The sequence below is a fragment of the Mus musculus genome, chromosome 6, assembly GCF_000001635.26.
Source record: "Mus musculus strain C57BL/6J chromosome 6, GRCm38.p6 C57BL/6J".
Classification (NCBI taxonomy): domain Eukaryota; kingdom Metazoa; phylum Chordata; class Mammalia; order Rodentia; family Muridae; genus Mus; species Mus musculus.
Window position 1 is genome coordinate 123,506,617 of NC_000072.6, and position 23,283 is coordinate 123,529,899.

General features: G+C 37.8%; 1 protein-coding gene and 1 non-coding gene across 2 annotated transcripts in view; one reads left to right on the plus strand and one right to left on the minus strand.

Annotated features, from left to right (window-relative positions):
* The window catches only part of Vmn2r21 (vomeronasal 2, receptor 21), a 40,899-nt gene that overhangs the window by 14,109 nt on the left and 3,507 nt on the right, over window positions 1-23,283 (minus strand). Inside the window, exons 3-5 of the mRNA NM_001104635.1 lie at window positions 13,542-14,348; window positions 5,066-5,290; window positions 2,598-2,721 (exon numbers count right to left, since the gene is read on the minus strand). Of these exons, the coding sequence (NP_001098105.1) occupies window positions 2,598-2,721; window positions 5,066-5,290; window positions 13,542-14,348 (1,156 nt within the window). The remainder of the gene's footprint in view (window positions 1-2,597; window positions 2,722-5,065; window positions 5,291-13,541; window positions 14,349-23,283) is intronic.
* Window positions 95-226, plus strand: Gm25891. The gene has a single exon (XR_003956623.1). It is a non-coding gene; the product is annotated as a small nucleolar RNA SNORA17 (small nucleolar RNA).

The following is a 23,283-nucleotide window of genomic DNA, read 5'->3' on the forward strand; positions in this document are numbered from 1 at the left end:
ACTTTTCTAAAATAAAACATAGATAAATAAAATATAAATAAATAAAATAAAAATAATAAAGAAGCTGTATTGAATTTGATACTACAGAGCAAGAACTGCACTTAGAAGAGTTGCAGGGGTGCCTGCTGTGTCACATGTACACCAGTAGGTGGAAGAGAGGAGAGAGGTTATGTCCACCCACTGTGTTCTCACCTAGGAAAATTTGAATGATTAACAGCCTAACACTCCCCGGAAAAGGAAAGCTCGAGATTACCACTATTCCAGTGCTGCATAAACCCCAATGACTCCCAGAATGAGGAATAGCCCAGAGACTAGAAGTCTTTCTAGGCCTGAAGGCCAGAGGCTAGAGTATAATCACAATACTCTATACAGACAATCCTCAGAAGGGGCCATTCAGACCAAAACTATGATTCTAATGTAATTCCTTCACCAGCTGCAGTACACAGGAGAATGAACCCTGCACATCCCATGGTCAGCACAATTGAGCTGACCCGGGTAGTTGGGGACACAAACAAACCAGGCCCAACTGCATATGCATGACAGAGCTGATGAGCCACTTGACTGCATGCAGTGACATGGGTGAGGGAGAGATGACCTCTTCATTGCCTCTTGTTATCTACAACTGGCAGGAAGGTTGGTCCCAAGGTCATCAGAGCAGGAGAGCTGTCCATACCTCTTATATTCTTCAGCAATCAGAAGGCCAAATCCTGAACCTTGCCTGGTCAGCACAGTAGAGCTAGGGATGGGGATTGCACGTGAGCCAGCATGAAGAACATGAGTAATGGGAGATACAGAGCTTCCTCTTATCTGCTGGCTGGTGGTGCTAACCAAGGAGAGATTCTCTCTTACCCTCCCTTGTTCCTTGCCATCTATGACAGGCAGAAGAGCTGGCCCTGGGATTATGAGAATGGGAAAAGTGGCCATGTCCCTCACTAGTTGCACTACTTGGGAGAACAGTCCCTGAACTTCACCTGGGTAGCAGGGAATAGCTGGCCCTGTATATGGGGTTGTTTGTGAACTGAATCTAAAAGCATAAAGGAAGGAAGGTCTTTATGATCTAGGCCTTTGAATTGGTCCACTCGAACATCTACGGCACTATGAACTCCTGGGGTGAAAAAGGGGCCACTCCAAAATATCTAAAACTTCAGAATCTCCACAACACAGGAAAATAAAAACAGGATATCCAAGAGGAGTCCCAGTAACTATAGAGTAGCAGAATCCAGAAAATTCATAGTAGACCAATAAGTCATTTTAACGAATATTTGCAAACAAACAACATTGGCAAGCAAAGAAGTGTAGACAAAAGGGAATAACAAATGACACACTGTGACATATTACAGCTTACACAATGAGACATTTTTCTCTTAGTACAGTGGAAGGTTGCAAGAGGAAGGTGGACACAAGAGGAGGAGAACATAAGAGGGATAGCGGCGTATTATGTGAAAATCACAAAGTACCAATACAAAGTTAATTAAAAATAAAAAAGAAAGAAAGATGAAGGACTTGGTAGTGCTCATCTGCAAGCCCAGCACTGAAGAAGAAGCAGTGGGCTTGCAAACTACCACTACTTTACCAACAAAACAAAGTGAAATATTAGTCTTTTAAACAATCATTGATAAATAAACATTTCATTCAGAAGAATAAAGTTGGCATAATAAATTAGCTGCTTTGAAATTGATTTTAAATGTGAATTAAAGATACAATGGTGGCAGAAACCATTGCTGTTCTGTTCTGGGGAGGTTTGCATTTAGAATGAATTTAAGGAAGATGTGACATAAGGACAGTCTGAGTGCAGTGGAAAGAATATTTCTGTACATCACTCAGAGCCCTGCACATCACTCATCCTCTGGGATCTCTCTGTGCTTAGTTTTACAGTGACCTCATGCTAGATTACCATCTCATGGAATGCATAATAAGAGTTCCCATAAGATTCAAAGTAATTCCACAGGAACAGTATGAACTATACGTATTGTTTAGGGTTTGCTGGGACTGCTAATTCTTAGGGCTATACAGTGACTCTACCTTTGACCATTGGTCATAGTTTAGGGTATGCAGGGAGCAATTACTTTAACCATTGCTATTGCTACAGCAGTAACATAACCATTTGTGAAAAGCAGAGTGCAAAGAAAGTAAATTGAATTCAATGCAGTTGTGCAAAAGGCAAAAGAGGGCCAAATGCACAAGCACACTCTGGTGGTCTTAGTTACCCAGGAAGTTAACCCTGAAGGATTACTGGAGACCAGATGTTTGAGACCAATCTGGACAACGTAACCCACTAACCAATAAAGAAACAACCAACAGTAACAAAAATGACTGGATCTTTGTTTACTTGTTTTTGAAGATAGGGTTTCTCTGAACAGACTTGGCTGTCCTGGAACTCACTCTGCAGAATAGGCTAGCCTTAAAATTAGAGATCCAACTACTGAGTGCTGAAACTTAATACCTATGCAACCTCTACCCAGCAAGAACTTGTTTTAAAGTATTAGTAGTAAACTGTTTTCAGGATGTGTGTTACAAGTCCCTGCCCCATTGTGAATCATTCCAACATTCAAAATCATTTCTATAAATTTCCACATTCAAAATCATTTTATAAATACCTGTATCATTTGCAACCTCTCCCTCTGGACATGGGAGACAATCAAAACAACAGAATGATTTCCCTTCAACAGGTGTTTTCCTAAATCCGAGTGGACAGCTTTGACTGCAAACAGATAAAGGAATCTGTGGAGGAGACATGGGAGGAGGGAAGGCAGACAATAAATTACATCCAATATTAGCATCGGGAGGGTAGATTTCAACAGGCCTATTGTGTATTGTAACAACAAAAACCTACCATGTGTTTAAAGAGTGTGAGAATAATGTATCTCTTTCTTTCTATCTTTCTTTCTTTCTTCCTTTCTTTCTTTTATTTCTTCTTTCTTTATTCTTTCTCCTTTTGAACAATTGATTTTTATTTCATTCAGCTATTATTTTTATTGATGTTATATATCATATAGTATATATCATTATATTTAAAACAACTCTGAAACTTTGAATATACCTTGGTCATATCCTTTCCCTTTCCTAAGTCTGTCCAGATCCTTTCCTCCTTCCTACCCACCTAAATCTATGTTCTTTCTCAAAGAACAAACCAAAATCCCAGTAAAACAAAAATCCCTCAAAATCTAGAAAAATAAAATACAACAGCACAAAAAGAAAAACAAAGCAAAACAAGACCCACTAAACTGTACTCAGATAAAACCATTTGTATTAATATTCTTGATTCCCTTATTGTGCTACAAAACTCATCCTGATCATGAGACCTGCTTTGAAGTGTTTGTTGTACGCAATGTTTTCCATTGGAGAAAATGTATTTGGTCTATTGAGGACCATAATGTTCCACATTTCTATGTTATATCTCTTTTTAACATATCAGTGAGATATTCAGGGTGATCAGTTCCAGAAATAAGAGAATTAATGTGCATAAAAAATTAAAATTCAAATCCAGAAATATATGTCCAGGATATTTAATTATACTGTGCATACAGAGACTGTGTTATTTACTGAAAATAGCTTTTCTAGTTGTGGTACTGCTCAGCCCTTAGCACATCTTTAATACCAAACAAAGAAGGTAAAATTAGTTGGTAGAAGGAAGCAGTCAAAAAATTGTACATCATATTACCTGAGCACCCAGCTATACAACTCCTGGGTATACACCCAAAAGACTCTCCAAGAGATAACAATAACAAATGCTCTACTATGTTCATAGCAGCTTTAATTATGATAGCAAGAAGCTGTAAAGAACCCAGATGTCCTTCAACACTAGAATGGATAAAGAAAATGTGGTCCATTTACATAACAGAGTATACTCAGCTGTTAAAAATGATGAATTCATAAAATTCTTAGGCAAATGGATGGAATTAGAAAATATTATCCTCAGATAACAAAATCACAAAAGAACACATGTAGTATGCACTCACTGATGAGTGGATATTAGCCCAAAAGCACCAAATACTCAAGATACAATTCACAGACCACATGAAGCTTAAAAAGGGTGAAGACAAAAGTGTGGGTTCTTTGGTACTTCTTAGAAAGAAGAACAAAATACTCACGGGAGCATATATGGAGTACAGAGCAGAAACTGAAGGAAAGTCATTCTAGAGTCAGTCAGGCTTTGGAACTCATCCCATAGACAGTCATCAATCTCCGACTCTATTGTGGATTCTAAGAAATACTAGCTGAAAGGCCTCCTGAGAAGCCCTGCCAGAGTCTTACAAATACAGAGGCAGATGCTAGCAGCAAACCATAGGACCAATGGCAGAGTTAGAGAAACAAATGAAGGAGCTGAAGGGGTTTGCAACACCATAGGTAGAACAACAATATCAACCAACCAGATCCTCCAAGCTCAAAGTGACTAAGCCACCAACCAAGGAGTACACATGGCTCTAGCTGCATATATAACAGAGGATGGCCTTGTCAGGCATCAATGGGAGGAGAGGTTCTTGGTCCTATGAAGGCTTGATAGATGCTCCAGTGTAGATGTAGGGGAATGGAGGAAAGGGAGGTGTTAGTGGTTGGAGGATCACCCTCATAGAAGAACGGGGAGGGGTGAGGGAATAGGGGTTTTCCGAGGGGGGGCTGGAATGGGGATAACACTTGAAATGTAAATAAAGAATACATAGTTGAAAGTAAAATCTAATTGATGGTGCAGACAAAGTGATGAATCAGAGAAAGATTTGAAACAGTGAGTCAAAGATAGCATATAGCCAACTCTCATAAGAATAGACAGGAATGATGTAACTTGCTGGGGTCCCACACCAGCAGTCAGGTATTGAGTTGGGACCCAGTGAGGGATGCAAGGCAAAGGCTAAAGACCCATTAACTCTCTCTTACTTTTCTGGGACCCAGAATCTGATGGATTCAAGTTTAACTCTCTCTTGCTATTCTGTGATCAGAAGCTTTGGGTTTTTTGCAATTAAATTTATTTGCTCTTCCTAGGCCAAAACCTGAATGCTTCTGACAACTCTCTTATCTGAGGAATTCCACTCTAAGGACAGCACATGGTACTGAATGCAAAGATACTCACCCCCTTGCCATATTTGCCCCAAGTTATGAGTTTTTCATTTATTGAAAAATGTTGAACTCTGTGAGATTCAAAGACAAACTCGCCAACTTTCACTTGAGCTTTTGTACCACTCTGCAGAGACTGGTAATTAAAGATGTCAAACTCGGTTGCCAAAATCTCCTTGTTCACAATGTTCTCCTTATTGGAACTTCTCCCAAGCTGTCCCTTTTGCAAGAATGGATGGAGCTAAAAGTCAAAAGTAATGTTCAGAACTTGCACTGTAAGTTTATTTATAAATATACAAACATAGTTACATTAACTGCCCTTTCTGTCTCAAACTGTATGTTCCTGTGGCTTTTGTTATTGTTCTGTATATCAAACATTTGTCATAGAGCTAACCCATGCAAGAACTAGGCCTATATCACAGAAACACAGACACACACACATATATATTCAGACAAAAACATGGCAAATACTGGAGATAACATGTTTTCAACCAAATGGGCAATACAGCAGTAAGATAGCTGAAGGAATTCAAGGGATACTAATTAGCAAATAAAAATTCAAGATATTATTATTTGCAGATTCCATGAGAGTATACATAAGCAACCCCTACCTGGGAATTCCTATGACTGATGGACACTTTCATAGATGTGGCTGTACACAAGATTAACTAAAAAAAATAATAGCCTTCCTGTATAAAAATGACAAACAGAAAAAAATCAGGAAAACATATCTCTTCATAGGAGCCACAAAACAATATCAAATATTTACGGGGAGCCAAATGAGTCATGAAAAATACTTTTATGATAAAAATTTAAGTCGTGGAATAAAGAAACAGAAGAAGATACCTATAGATGGAAAGGTCTACCATACTCATGGATCAGTAGAAGTAATATAATAAATAGTAAAATAAATTAAAGATGTATCACTATTCCTAATTTTAAATCATACCACATTGCTATAGTAATAAAAACCACAAAGTATTTTCATGGAAACACTCATGTTGAGCGATGGAATTGAATTGAAGCCCAGAAGTAAATCCACAGACTTCTGGACAACTGATTTTTGATGAAGAAAGAATCTTCAACAAATGGAGCTATTCTAACTCTATATATACATGTTTAATAATGTGAATAGCTCTACATTTATCACCCATAGAAAACTCAAGGCAAATTAACAATCACATTAAATAAGACACACTGTGCTTGAAGGAAGAAAAAGTAGAGAACAGCTTTAAACACATTGGCACAGAAGACAATTTTCTAAAGAGAACACTAATAGTGCAGGCACTTACATCAATAAATAATGAGTGTGAATTCATGATATCAAAAAGCTTCTGCAAGTCAAAGAATAACTTCAAAAGTCTATATAATGAAAAATGATTTATACCAACTCAACATCTGACAGAGAGCTAATATCCAAAGTATATAAAAAACTGAAGAGCATAGGCAACCACAAACCAAACAATCTAAATGAAAAAAAAAATGAGGTACTTATGTAAGCAGAGAATTCCCAATAGAGGAATCTCTATTAGCTGAGAAACATGTAAAATAATATTCAATATTATTAGCCATTAGGGAAGTAAAACAAAACTACTTTGGGATTCTGTCTTCCACCTTTTTAGAATGACTAAGCTCAAAGACAGAGCTCATGATGGTGAGGATGTAGAGGCAGGAGGGCACTTCTGCATTGATGGAGGGACTGAAAACTTGTACAGCCACTATATAAGTCAATATGCTGGCTCCTCAGAAAATTGGGAATCGATCTATCTCAGGATATAGCTATGCTACTCTTGTGTGTAAACCCAAATGACACTCCATCCTGCCACAAGGACACTTGCTCACCTAAGTTCACAGTGGCTTTATTTAAAATTGACAGAAACTGGATTAAACCTAAAAGCTTCTCAACTGTAGAATGGATCAGCAAATTATAAGACATCTACACCATGGATTACTAATCAGCTCTTAGGTAAATGAGACTGTGATATTTGCAGGCAAATGGATGGAACCAAAAAGGATCCAGAGTAAGTCAACCAAGACCCAGAATGGAGAACATAGCATGTAGTTATGTAAATGTTGTTAAAGGATAATCATGTTACAATTCACAGACCCAGAAAAGGCTAAGTAACAAGGAGAAATCTGTGGTTGGAAGGTACAGGTCATATGGATCTCCCTGGGGATGGAGTATAGAATAGATTTTCTGGGTGATTAGAGACAGAGATGGGAACAAGAAAGAAGGGTTCAGGGAGGGAGGTATGGAGGTAGAAGTAATGGACAGGAAGACACACAGAGAGATGGAATCGTGGGGCATTTAGAGGCAATGTCAAAACCTAGAGGAAAGAAGACACTTTCTGGAAACTATGAAAGTGACCTTATTAAGGACTTAGTTATGGAGAATATTGAACCTGAACTAGCCATCTTCTGTAACTAGGCAAGACTCTCAATAGTGTACCTTGGACACCAACTCAGCCATAAAAACTTGGATCCAAAACCTGTCCTGACTGCAGGATGTGCTGGGATGTGCTCTACATCTGTGGGAGTGAGCAAGCAATGACTTGTATAACTTGACACTCAAGCCCTGAGATGCATCCCATGCCAGACAACTGTCCTAATGGCCAGGAACCTGAAGCTGGGTTGCTCGAAAAACTAAGAAAGAACTAAACAACGATAGACCACCACAATAGCAACTAGTCAAAAACAGATTTCTAAGGCTATTCTGCTATAGCCATAGAGCAGTACCTAGACCAGAGTTTATCAGAGGCTTCTTATAACAGTTGATGGGAACAGATTCAGAGACCCCAGCCAAATATTATGCATTGCTTGGGGATCCCATGGAAGATGAGGAGGAAGGATTGTAGGAGAAAGAGCAGTCCAAGACACCAAGAGAACACACCCCACAGAATCAAAGAATCAGTGTTTATAATGGCTCACAGAGACTGAATTCAAAAGTACATAGCTTGTACATATCTGCACTAGGTCATCTGCATATATGCTATCATTTTTTTAGCTTGTTGTGGTGTGGGACTCCTAACAGTAGAGGAGTGTGTATATCTGAGTCTTCTTTTGCCTACTTGTGGTACCCTTCCCTTTTCCTCTTGCTGGGTGGCCTCATCCAGCCTTGATATTACAGTCTGTGCCTAACTCACTTTATCCTGTTACGCCATGTTGATATCCTCTGAATTCTTACTTTTTAGAGAAGGATAACTGAGGGCCAGGGAATCTAGGATGAGCAGGGATGGACAGGGGAATGGTGGTAATTGAGAGTTGGAATTCAGCAGTTGGAATGTATTGTATGAGAGGAGAATATTTTAAAAAAATAATAAAACAATAACCCTTCTCTTATAGTTCAGAGAACGCTATAGAAGAGGAGGCACTTTCCTTTCTGTTGTCTGACTTCCATGTCATAGTTTTGTTTTATTAAATTATTTTTGTTTTATTTAAGAAGAGCAAATGAATGAGTGAATGAATGAATGAATGAACTGAATAAAAATCTAGTCAATCGGTTAAAAATGAACAACTGAACATTCACTTATACCTGCTGGGACAGGGAAAACCAGTTTTCTCCCACAGAGTGACACTGGGCATATCAACCACTCCAGGGCAGGTCTTATGTTCAGGAGCAAATGCCCAACATAATGGACTCCATTGTTTTTGTGTATGTATGTTTTAATTTGCTTACAGTGTGACATTTTGTTATAAATTGTTTTGGGAGGATGCGATTTTATTTTCTTCGCCTTGTTTTGGGTGGTTAATTCTAATGAGTTTGGTCTTGTTTTTGTTTGTTTGTTTGTTTGTTTTGTTTTTTGTATTTGTTTTTTGTTTTTGTTTTTGTTTTTTTTAGAAAGAACATATGGTTGAAAGGAGGTGGGGAGATGGATGAACTTGGGGAAGAAAAGAAAATAAGCAAAATATAGTTTCATTTAAAAATGTTTCTAATGATACAATATTAGCCTTATGGAATACAAGCCAGTGGATGAATCCCCATATAATAAGGCAGTGGATGATTACAAGAAAACAGTATCTTCTGGACACTGCAAAGCAGCTGCACATACGAGTTCAGTTTTGATAGCATGTATGAGACGTCAAAAGCACAAGCCGGTCTAAAATATTTGAGCATTGAGTCCCACCTGTACCTCGGATGCCATTGGCATTTGTAAGCTATTGGAAGCGATGGTCAATTTTCTCTAAGAGTATCACCTCAGGAAAGCTGATCATGCACCAGCAGAAGGCAATATATCAAATATTATTAGTACAGCAAGAATTGATCTTGAAGGGTTTTAAGGGTGTAGGATGCAAATCTGGGCACAGCAAGGGAAAGGTAGGGGGAAGGAGAATTAATCGGATCAAACCACACTGAAAGAAAATTTGAGAATTCTCAAAGATACACACACACACACACACACACACACACACACACACACACACACATAGAACTCAAACAGTAGAAATATATATTATAATTTGAATAATCAATGCTCCGAGATGATTCGGGTGTTTGAATACTTAGTCTCTGTCAGAAGTGCTATTTTCAGAGGTGATGGAATTTTTAGACCAAGGAGCATTGCTGAAGGAACTAGGCCACTGGACTGGGCTTTAAGACTGTGTAGCCTCATCCCACATACTTTCTCTGGTTCTTACATGTGGTTGAAGATATGATCTCTCTGCTTCTTTTTTTTTTTTTTAAAGATTTATTTATTTATTATATGTAAGTACACTGTAGCTGTCTTCAGACACTCCAGAACAGGGAGCCAGATCTCGTTACAGATGATTGTGAGCCACCATGTGATTGCTGGTATTTGAACTCTGGACCTTTGGAAGAGCAGTAGGGTGCTCTTACCCACTGAGCCATCTCACCAGCCCCCGATCTCTCTGCTTCTTATTCTACTTTTCTGCTGCTATACCTCTCCACCATTAAGAACTCTCCATCTGGAACCTAAGCCAAAGTTAACTCCCTCTTCCATAATTCAGTTTTGGTTGCTTTATCACAGTAATAGAAAACCCATATATTAACAGTTATTGCCTATAATATGTAGAAAAGAGAATGCTTACACACTGCTAGTGGGAATGTGAATTAGGCCAGTCACTCTGGAATCCAGAAGGGATACTCCTCGAAAACAAAAACAAAAACAAAAACAAAAACAAAAACAAAAACAACGAACAGGTCCTACCATATGTTCCAGCTCCATCACTTCTTGGTGTTTACTTGAAGGACTTTTAAGTCCGTGTATCAGAAGTACTTGACTTTAGGGCTTACTGCAACAATGAGTTCATGACTCAGCTTAGGAGTGTGTGGTGGTTTAAATAAAAATGTTCCCCATAGATTCAGGTGTTGAATACTTGTCACCTAGTAGGTTGTCAGTGTTTCAGGAGATTTCAGAGATGTAGCCTTGCAGGAGAATACATGTCACTGGGGATGGGCTTTGAGACAATAGAGAATTTTCTGTTGCTCCTCTTGCTTTGTCTTCTGGTTTAAATATGATCTCCTCTTCCTATCATCATACCTGATGTTTCCTGCCATGCCTCCTTTAAACAAGGAAACCCTTACCTCTAGAACTGGAAGCCAAACCCTTTCTCCTATGATTTTACTTGGTCATAGTGTTTTGTCACAGCAGCAGGAATGTAATTAATATAGTGTTTACCAATTAAAGAATGGTTAAAAAATTGCAATACACTTATTGGAAATATATCCATCTATAAAGACTAATGATGCTATGCCATTTATGAGAAAATTATTGTGAGAAAATTGTCATAATAAGGAAAGTCAGACTCCTGTAGTCACATATTGTAGTTTTTTAAACTCATTTGTAGTGTTTAGTTTATAACACAAATGTCCACAAACAGGGACATTAATAAGCACCTATATGCACACATGCATACACAGGTCCACACACTTATGCATAACTGTACACATGCTTGAACACACACAGACGCAGACAAAAGTGCACACATGCGCGCACACACACACACACACACACACACACACACACAGACACACACACACAAGTACATAAAAATGGGAGACTTGGGAGTAAAGGCAAAACTGTGTAGAGGACCAAATGTGACAAACACAAGTGTGTATTAGTTAATTCTCTGTTGCTGTGATAAAGCACTGTGACCCAAGCAACTCACAGAAGGAAGAGTTTATTTGGGCCTATGGTTCCAGGGTGACCAGAGTCTATCATGGTGAGGAGCATGAGAGAAAACACATGAGGTGGAATAGGAAGCTGATGTTCCCATCCTCACCTGCAAGACAAGAGGGTGGCCCTGAAGTAAGATGAAGATAAATAAATGCCAAAACACTTCTGCATTGATGTATACTGCAGGAACTCTCCATCATCCAAATTTCCCTAGAAAAATGCCTTGAGAACATATTGTTCAAATCCACAGCCTGTGGGGGACATTTCTGGTTCAAACTACTACACCTCTGCAGGGAATAGAAAGTGGAGTGAGGGAATTGAGGGAAAGCATAGTCAAATGAGTATTTATATATACACTTGTATGTAATTATCCTCATGAAACCCAACATCATGTAAATAAATATATGGCAATAGAAACAATAAAATAATATTCCTAATACTTTTTCTAATTAGGAAAATATTTAACCAAGTAAGTAAAATATCCCTATGGTAAAACCTGTAAGATACTGATAAAAAAGATTGAAAAGATATACAAAGGAAATAGTATCAAGGATTAGAAGAGTTAATGCTGTTTTAAATAGTTCATTATACAAAATGTTTCACAGATTAGGGCAGTCTCTATGAAAATCTGAATGTCTTTCTCAAGGCCTAAATTCCTCACAGGACATGCCTTTTGCAAACTTGAAGAAGAAAAAATTTAAAGCATTGCATTTCCAATTCCAAATGGTTTTATAAAATTGCAATAGTACGAGCTTGGCATATAATGTACACACATCACAGAGGAGCTGAACAGAAATCCAGAAACCAACTGAACACACAAAACACCAATAACATGCAAAGGATGAAATGACGTCACTTGTCCAAAGGCTGGTGTGAAAACAGGGTGAGAAACTGCAGTTGGATTTTTGTCTGTTTCATACAGCAAATAATATAAAAACACAGCAAAACCTCAGAACAAAAAACTCCTAGAGTAAATCAGAGAGGGAAGTCCTATAATGGCCTTGGTCTTGATGATCATTTTTTTCAAACAGGATATAAAAAACAGTCAATGAAAGCTAAGATAAAATTTCCTATCAAGAAAGCATCTGCACAACAAAGAAAACAACCAACAGTGTAAAAGGACAATTCATGGAGTGGAAGAAGATATTTGCAAGCAAGACACCTAATGAAGTGTTGTCATCCCAATTTATAGGTAATTAATGAAATGACTTAGTCAAAAAGTAAAAATAAGAAAAAAATGTCAGTTAGATTGTTTTATCAAGAAAGAGATACCTGTGGCCATAAATCATGGAAAGATGTTTACCATCACTGATTTAAGAAAGGGGATTGCAGCTCACCATGAGCTATACCACTTTGTATGTGTTAGCATGCCCGATGTCAAAATTCAAAACACACAACAGATTTATGTGCTCTAAGGGGATAATTATCCCTTAGTCCAGCAATAACCCCCATTCCTGTGTTAAAAACTCTAATTAAATTCAGAGGATCCTACCTACACCAAGAAGTCATTAGAATGAGAGAGTGCTGCTTAGGAAAAAGTCTCCAACAGAGGATGGAGGAGTAGGGAATGCAAAGGGGCAAACTTAGAAAATATCCAACATTCATTAGTTTTGAAAGTAGCAAACAAAGAGCAAATTTAAACAATCTCAAAAAATAAAGTGTTGACAAGGATTTAGAGGAAGGAACCCTGGTATGTTGTTAGAAACTCAGTAGGTTTGAAAAGATAAGCAGCTGCACAGGAGGGAAACATTTGAAAAGTTGATATGTTGTGATTAGTGCCCCTCCATTCAATCCATATTCATTTTAGAGAAACCTTTTTTTGTTTCAGATGTGATTGGGAACTGATTTTAAAGATGAGTTCTGACTATACAGTAAAGACTGGCTTCAAACTCATGAAGTCACACACACTGGAGAATAGTCATTGATGAAAATGTGTGCCCTATCACAGCTATGTGTTCTTTCTAGGATTTGTTTATCAAAACAAAACAAACTGTTGGCATCAAATGTGCCTAAAATACCTTAAAATAAATATCTCAGATTTATACTTGTCCAAAGCATTTGAGTTGTATTGTATAGATTCTTCACAAAACAATAAAAGCAATAATAAAAAGACATGGCAATGTAAGGGCATGAAAATTATAATTTGAATGTGCTTAATTTAGAAAGACAATTGTTTTTCAGCACCATGCTTATATTGTTTTCAGACAGAAATGTTAGTTCAACTTTAAACACTATAATGTGTTTTTCCTGAATTATATCACTAATTAGAAAGGAACTATGAAAGTTCATGAAATAAAATACAGAACTCAAAAGTCAAGTTACAACAACCTAGGAAAACACAAGACCAGCTATAGCTACCTTCCAAGGGAGAGGAGCCCGGAGTACACTTTTGTCCAGTGAGCCTCCTTCCACTCTGAGGGACAGCTCCTCATGGAGTGCCTGGGCAATGGCATACACAGCAGCATGGACTTTGGAGCTACAGGGTGAGGTATTCATATCCCAAACATGCAGAGGTCGTGTGCTCAGGCTGCCATTTGGCTCACATTGACTTAGTTGCCTGGCTTCATGATCAATTAAATATGGACATTCAAATAAGACCATCCATACATCCTGAATAAAGATATCTTGAGGGTATTTTCTAGGTTGAACATTTCTAAGAAAATCTTTGAATCCCAGAATTTGATCCATGCGATCAGTAAATGATAATCCTCCACCAAAGTATTCATAACTTTTAGGTTGCTGAAAATAAAATGTGATATCCCAATCAGAAGTTGTGATCCAGACATTACGAAAAGTAGTATAGAAAGTGGTGTGAACAGCAAGTGCCAGAAGAGAATATGTGTCACCAAATGCAATGATAACACGTGTCAATGTGAATTTTTCATTAAAAAGCTTCGTGTTTACTTTGTCCTCAGCTAGAATACCTTGAATCTTTTCTGCAAATGCAACACAAAGTCCATGGTTCATCATCTCCTCTGTGATGTCCCTAAGGAAGAGTTCTCCCCGAATATCATCTGGGACTACCAGGCCAACCCAGACCCAAGTGAAGTATAGCAGCAGTTGAATAATTCCCTGATACAGAGCTGCAGTGTGCACAGGAAACTGGTAAGGAGACTGGAGCTGGACAATGGTCCCAAGACTCTGATCAAAAGGAGCATAGCTGATCTAAACAGAAAGAAAGTTACTACTTAAGACATGACTATTAGGTTTATTCTCAAATGATTTGGTTTACCTCTTCTCTTAATGCACTCTAGGAGAAATTAAAGAGTTAAATAACTTTGCTAAGAAATAATTAATGTTACCTATGATTCATCATTTGCTTTTTAGTCCTTTCATGAAGTGTATCTTTTTTTCTTTTCACGTTTATTAAATGTATCAAACAGGGTCACAGAGTGTCTATCTCCTTCTCTCAGTTCAGACACAACCAGTCAAATTAAAGCATTTGCAAATCTTACACTTTCCATACCAAAACTTTCTTCCTCTTTATATGGAAGTGAAGAAACATTACCACTAAAAGCTTTTTATTTGAAGTCACAATTCCATTACTAATTGCCCAGTAAAGAAGAATCTAAGAAGCATTTTAAAACCCACTAGTGAAGTCTGTATTTCTCTACACAATCCTTTGTTTTTGGCTTTCTCTAATGCTTAATACAAGCTTGCTTAGGATAGAATGCTGACTATCAACCTCAATGAATGTTGTAAAGTTTCTATGTAAGAGTAGCCTCTGCTCCCTCACATCACATTGCTGTCCTTCTTACCAGAAAAGTTTAATTGAGATGACTACACTGCCATTCACATTACTTTAGGTTATCTCCTCTGGTGTTGGTCGTGAACTAGATCATTAATTTGCCAAATCAAGTGATCAATTATTAAAATTCACATCACTTATTGCCAAGAAACAATGAATTTATTTAAAAAGTGCTCCTAAATGAGTTTCGGGATTTTTTTTTCTTCTTTGTTTAGCCAACACTAGTGGCCTGCCTTATAGAATCTTCTATGTATTTCTACACTGGTGATATTTGAATATCCCAGTGTCCCATGGCTCCAATTGGAACTTGAAATCCTTTTCCACACAAATTCCCTCAATAATCCCCTAAAACCAAATGCCCACTAAAACACCCTGGCTCCATTCACTGCCTTCTCACCAGGTATCTGAATTAGAATGTTTAATAAACATTTCACTTATTGAATTCAAAATAATGGTGATTGGATACAGACACTCAATGCATGTTAATTGACTGGGAGAGAGGGGTAGATAGGGACAATAAGGAGAATTAGGAAAGAAGAAATCAGAAAATGAAGCAAACATGAGTACACTGAGGAAGGAAACATTAGTATAAAGAAGTATCAATTCTTAGTAAATGCACAAAGTAAGCATTTTAAATAGATGATGCAACTTGATACAATTTTTATATTATTAAACATTATCAATGGGCTCATGAGGCCCATGAAACAGTTTCCAATTATGTTTGCGAAAATAGTCCAAAATCTGAGTGAACGACTCTTAAACCATAAATTTTTTATTAGATATTTTCTTCATTTACATTTTAAATGCTATCCTGAAAGTCCCCTACATCCATCCCCTGCCCTGCTCCCCGACCCACCTACTCTCATTTCCTGCCCCTGGCGTTACCCTGTACTGTGAAATATAATCTTATCTCTAGTTGCATATGTAGCAGAGGGTGGCCTAGTAGGCCATCAATGGGATGAGAGGCCCTTGGTCTTGCGAAGATTAAACCATACATTTAAAAAATATGTTTTTGAACTGGGACAAAAATGCATCCAAAAGATAAGGCAAGAGTCTGTGGTAAAAAGACCTGTTGTCCTGCTGACAGGACAAGCTTAGGCTTCTTTCAGGTCTCCAATCCAGTTGTTGCTCCCAGGAAGACAGCTGCTCCTGCAGGTAGATGAGCTGACCAAGCAAATGAAATTTAGTTTGTCACACTCCACGACTGAGAGGGCTATGGTAGGCTGCCATCTCAGGCGAGAACAGATCTTCTAACACTGACCTACTGTGGAGGCTGAGAATGGGACGTAATAGCACCTCACATAGTCTGCAGGCAGATGAACAGGCCTGGATGAGTCTGTCTCAGGTCACAAGTGTGGAAATGGAAGTTCACAATTGCAACAAACTAAATAGTTAGGTAGGACAGGGCTTGGCTCAAGCAGTTTATGGAGGGAGGATTTAATTTACTATTTTGCTCACTATGAGCTGACCTCACAGTCAGACTATAATTGTGGTGTATGATAGGCCAAAGCCTGAAGGGACTGAAGAGTATCTATAATGCTATACATGCATGAAAATGCCATGATAAATTCACGTTTTACACTAAATTAAAATTATATGTAATATATGTATATATGCATGTATGTATGTATGTATGCATGCATGTATGTATGTATGTATGTATGTATATCATGAGTATCTGGAGGAGGCACTCTGGGTTGCAAGTGTTTGCTCTGCAAGCATAAGGGCCTGTATTAGAATCCTCAGCCTCTCCACAGCAAGTCAGAGATGCCTGCCTTTGCTTGTACCCCAAAGAGCAGAATATAGATGGGTAAATCCTAAGAGCTTGCTCACTAGTCAGCACAGAATCTCAAGCTTCTCATTAAGTGAAAGACCCTGATTCAAGACAGCAGTTTAGATAGAGATGTAGGAAGACTATCTGGTATCCATGTATGGATCTGCTGACATACCTACCTGCACAGTCCTGGGAAACAATGGCATGTAACACACACCTGACACACATCATACACACAGGTGTCACTTACTATACACACATACATGCACACACACACATACATGTACACACACACACACACACACAGAGAGAGAGAGAGAGAGAAAGAGAGAGAGAGAGAGAGAGAGAGAGAGAGAGAGAGAGAGAGAGAGCTAGAAAGGGAACCACTAGAATGGTAAAGGAAATCCTAAGGCAGGGGAAAGTAATAAAACACTGATCTAAACGCTGAAAAAGGTTTGTTCATGGATCAGAACAGCAAGGTGGGAGAGTGTAAGCAGCATCAGGATGTAGACAGTGAGAACAAAGTGCATGTGATTGGGCCATAATGAAACCCATGCATCATCTGCTGATAAAAAATAACTCTATGGATCGAAGTTCAATTCCCAGCAACTGTGTCAGGTGGTTCATAACCATTCACTTCTCTCTGCCCAACCTCTCTCTCTCTCTCAATCTCTCTAATATTAAAAATGTATTTACATAAATGGATTAGATGGCTAAATAATAAGATATACAAGTAAAATAAAAAGAAATATCCAAGCCAAAAGACTTCCAACTTGAACACAGAGACCACAGAAACATGAAATCCCAAAGAAGTGTGACATCCCAAATATCATTACTCCTTAACTACTGAATACAGGGACACTGACATGGATAATATGAAAAATTCAAAATTTACTAGAAAAATTACAAAAAGGGGACTAGAGAGTATTCACTATTGCCAGTTATTTATTTTTCTATGAAAATCAATACAATAAGAAAACACACACAAATGGGGTAAGAAGAAGGTAAATTATTCCTGTTTATATGATATGTTTATGTTGGAATGTTTTCTCATGGGCTCTTCTTGGAATTTTAGGTATGAAACTCTCAGACCTTATATACACATTCATCAAAATAGGGAACACAGAATAGATATCCAAACCAGTAGCTTTCTACAGGTCAATAATGAATTTTTAGAGATACAAAGAATGGGAATAATACAATGTGTAATTTTTTTAAAAAAGCATCAAGAAATAAGCCTAAACAAGGAGGTGGAAGACTTTAAAGGCTTTGAAGATGAAGCTAGAAATGGGATGAATGTGGATGCATACAGATTGGCCAAATTAATATTACAAAATATGCCAAAATTGTATATCATTAAGGGTAATTCTCAGCAAACTTCCTATGACTCTTTTCACAAAAGTAGCAAAAGCAATTCTAAAGTTCATATGGAAACACACACACATACACAAAACCCAACTGGGCCAACTGGACAAAGCCATCCTAAAGAGGGAGGGTACTGGTACATGTTTTCCAACACAAGATCTCAAATTATACTACTGAGCTGTAGTAACATAGAAGACTATTGTTGGGATACGACAAACCTTTTGACAAGCTAAACAGAAGACCAATAAATAAACTCACAGAGCTAAAGTCAAAAGCATATTTTGGAGAAAAGACAATTGCTTCCACAAATTGCAAGGAAAATTGAATATCTAAATGCATGTCAAAAAATTAAAGTGGAGTGGTTTTCTATCTCTCTGCCCTGTGCAAAAATCTATTCAAAGCAGCTCATGGCAGGAAAACCGAATGGAGAGCTGTTAGGTGAGAGTCTGGAAACCAGTGAGAGGCAGGGAGGAGGCTCTGTGACAAAAATGAGCCAAGTTCAATTATATACACATTTCTTATAAATAAGTGAAATCATTATAAATGCCATAACAAGCATATGTCCAAAGTCAAATATTTAAAAGAAGAAATAAAATCCATTCATAAAAACACATAAAAATAAGCATCTGGTCAGACATGACGGCACATGCCTTTAATCCCAAGTCCTGGACAAGCAAAGGTAGAATGACTTCTCTAAGGCTATCTTGGGCCACATCAGAAATTCAAAACAATCGGGACTGCATGATGAGAACTGTAGTCTCCCCTCCCCCAGCCTGAAACCTGCTTGCTCAGGGGTGGAGCTTCCTGCACATTCGTTCTGCCACGCCCACTGCTGGACCATGCCGCTTTGCTGTGGGTGCCATCACATGCTCACCCTACTACTGGAGCCCAAGATTATTTGGTGGGAATCGGGTCCCCTCCCCCTTCCTTCATAACTGAGTGTTGCAACAGTAAAAATTGAGTTTTGATCAGAATGATCTTAGCTACATTTCTTTCTCTCGCCACCTAGCCCCTCTTCTCTTCCAGATTTCCAAAATGCCTTTCCAGACTAAAACCCAGGTTGTGATCCGCTGACTGGACACAACAATTGGCGAACCAACGCGGGGCTGAGAAACGGCAAAGGATTTTTGGAAGAGACACTACTGGTTCGGAGCTCCATAAAATAATTAAAGGATAAAGGAAATTCATACCGGAGAAGGCATGGGCTAAGCTGAAACAGCATTAAACCCGAGCGCTGGTTCACTTAGGTTCAGCAGTGAGGAGCTGGGTAACAGGCAGTAGGCAGTGCCTCTCAGAAGCTATATTAGGCGTGAGAAAAGAAAGGGTTTATTAAAAGGAACAGGCGAATTGCTGCAGTTAATAAAAACTGCATCATGAGGGATGAAAATGTCCCAAAAAGCAGAGAGAAATTTCTCTCTGGGCCTTATAGCAGGAGTACTCTGTTCCCTTTTGTGTCTCGTCTAATGTCTGGTGCACCAATCTGTTCTCGTGTTCAATTCATGTATGTTCGTGTCCAGTCTGTATGAATGAATGTTCTATATTTTATGTTGGATAATAAAGATGGTATAAAAAAACTTTATCTGCAAAGCCTAGAGCTGCCACGTGTTTCAGCCAGGAATCAGACACGTGGCAGGAGGGCCCCTGCTGGAAAAAACTGTTCATTTTAGGAAATAAGGGCGAGTGCACAGCCTCTTAGTTTTGGGGTAAAAAAGCTGATAAATGGTTTGTGACTAATGTGTTTGACAATGGTAAAGTGCTTTTTATTCTATGATTGTAGCTACAAAAAATTAATATTCTCTGATTGGTCTAAATGTAACTGCTTCATTTGGTTCTTTTTTATTGAAAATGTGCTCTGCATATTTTCACATTCAGCTCATAAGTTGTTGGTTAAGATTAATAATAGTTACATTGCTACAGGTGGTTAGTGTTAAATTTGATAACTCAAGTTTAGAGTCCTTCTGACACGTGGCATAAAGCAGGCCAAGAGGCTGGGTCTCTAAAGATATTTCTAGTTTAGATAATAATTAATGTGGTTCCTATTTTAAATAGTAAAATTTAAGGTAAGATCTAAAACAATGCCTCTTTATTAAAGCAGTAGAGCTTGCTTTAATAGGTGTTCGTAGGTATTAATTGACATCCAAACTTCGTAATATGATAGTAATGCTTCTAATATTGATTTTAAAGATAATAAATTGTTTTAAACTGGGGTTTTGCTTTCCCAGGTTGTAGGTATTATCCTAACCTTGCACAAGAAACTTAAAAATTATGGTTAAAACCGCCATTGTTCCATTGACTGCAGCTTGCAGTTTAATTTCAAATTCAAGATCTTTAATTCACCTGTATACTGTAATTAAGATAATTACAAGAGTAATCATCTTATGAGAGCGCTCATACAGCTTACTTCATAGAAAACTGTGACAGAGTTATCTAGTTATGTTTGTCTTTATGAATAGATTAGACAAACAGTTTGGCTATAGTTGCTGCCTGGCAGGAAACTGCAGTACGGGCAATTTTTTCACAATACTAAAGTTGTGAAGAACGTTTTAACTGTAAGTCATCTTAAGAAAGAGTATCAAAATTTAGAGACATAGACAGTTATATTGTTTCTCTAAAATCGGTCCTTATTACAGGAGGGCCAGGATGCTCAGATTAAAAAAAAAGTATTTTACGTTTGAGTCAATACAGGGCTCTGGGCAGCCACAGAGTGGCTTGTGGCCTTCTTGTGTTTTGCAAACAGTGCCTGAAAATGTTATTCCCTGTGTTCAAGAGAATTTCTTTTTAACAGTGTTGCAGATCTATTCAGATGTTTAAAATAATGCTTAAATTCTAAGAGTTTTGCTTCTAGTGAACTGTAATCACTAGAAAATTTGCCTCTAGGTATGGTAACTTTAACTTATGTAAGAAAAATTTTTATTGTTTCTGCTTCTATACAAGAAGTCAAGAGTTTTAATCTTTCAGTGTATATTGTTTCCTAAGTGAAAAGTATTAACTCTTGTTTCTCAAAGGAAGTTTACCTTAAGTCCTTGCTCTCACCCAAAGGATTCAGAGACAATATACTTTTATTACTTAGTGTTTTAGTTTACTACAAAAGGCTTTACAAAAAATAAAGAAAGCTTTTATAATTGTTATTAATTATATTCATTGGTAATTAAATATTAGTTGTGCCCAAAAGAATTCTTTGGCCAGAAAAAATATTATTGTAAAGTCAGTTTTCTCATCCTCCCAGCCGATTGTTGGCCCACGTGGGCCCAACTAGCTGCTGTGGGGCAGAGTCTTAAGACACACAGTTTCCCCTGTTCCAGCACAAATAATATAGTTGTGTGCTGTAGATGTTGTTTTAAAATGCTGAACAATCAAACCTTAATTTGTATATTAATAGTCAATGCCATATCTCTGAGCTCGCAATTGCTTAAATTGTTCATCCCTCAGATACTATTAATTCTCAAATTTACAATTGCTTATGCATATTTCTAGTTAATAAATAAATTATGCACATGTGACTCTTAATAACTTTGCAAGCCTTCTAGTTACAACCACTCCTTAAGAAAAATGATTGATAGTGTGATTAGTCACTGCCCCTTTACAGCCAAGTATTTAAAATATTTTGTCAACAAGTTATTTATTCAAAAGGTTAGGTATTGTGAAATTTTAAAACTTTAACTTCTTAAAAGACAAAAAATAGAGAAATTGTATCCCCGTACATACTATTTAGTGCATTCCCATGTACACTATTTAATCTTACCTTTATTTACAAAATTTAAAATTTAAATGTCAAAGAATTTAATAAATGCTTTATAGTATCTTAAAGGAATCTACTTATTGGCTTATAGATTGATCCTAAAACAGCTACCTTATTGGGAAAGGGAAAAACAGGTTTTCTCCACAGAATGCTTCAGAAACATATTAATTCGTGTGACGAGCTGGCAGGTAAGTTGACTCAGTGTCCTGATTGAATTGACTAAAAAACTAAATTAAATTCATGTTTTAGATCCATCCTTGCTTGTCATTTTTCCAGTTTAGACTAGCTTCTAGCCTTTTAACTTTATGGCAATAGTTCATCAGAGACTGTATATTCTCACTTAGTAAAATTAGTCATTTAATAGAGTCATAATGATTTTTATCTTTTCTTCAGTGTGACCAGTCATTCTAACTCAATCTTAGACTGCTTTAATATTCAGTCCAATGTTAGAGACTCCTATATTCTAAATTACTTAACAAAGTTAATTCAGAGCACATCCCCCAAGGTCACCAAAGGCTCATCTTGCCTTTACCTTATTTGTTCTAAATATTTTGCAACCGATATTAAAGGTCAGTCTGCAGTGGATTGCCACTGGCATCTAGTTACTTCTAATTCTTATGCATTGGTAAAATGGAAGGATCCCCTGACTAGCGAATAGAAGGGTCCAGATCTGGTTCTAATCTGGGGAAGGGGCTCGGTTTGTATGTTTTCACGAGATGAAGATGGAGCACGTTGGCTGCCAGAAAGATTAATTCGTTAGATGAACACAGATTCTGACTCTTCTCGTAAGTATCATTCTGAAGACTAAAATTCCTCTTGTGCTTAAAATTCAGCTGGGAACAAAAGCTGTTTTCCTGCTACTCTCTGGGCCAGCTCCCCAACAGGAGGCCGGAGACTAGCCTTAGTTTTACAATTTGCAACTGAATAAAGTACCTGAACTTCCCCAAAAGAAGCTTTGGGATGTTACCCTTCACTCTCTAAGATTTTTGTCTATCAAGCAGGTTAATCAACATTCTCCAGCAGGACCATTGGATGTGCATCCCCGCCCCCCTAGAGCACACAGGTGGCAGCTGTTATCTCCATTCCAAGGACAATCCAGCACGTGGCTTTCAGTCCGAGTTAAAATTTAGGTTTTCGTAGAGGACTAGAAAAGTAGAAATTTCAAATATTAATAGAGATTGTTTTTTATTTTGATAGACGGGCCTAGTCCCTTAGCTGGCCTCTGGCTTTTCACCCTTGCTGTTTCTGCAAGGTGTCCTTAGTTCCCCAGGCTGTGGGAAATATAGGGATGAGGAGGAACGACTTCCAGCTCCTATTTTAGCTGCAAGTCGTGGCGTTACTAATGACATAATTCTTGCCTAGGCCTTGCTAAATCTGAGGTTGATAATTCTCCTTTAGGAGCTGCACAGTACTCAGAACTGTGCATACTGGTTCATAATCGTACGAATTCAGTATGGGTATCGCTTGGTGCAGA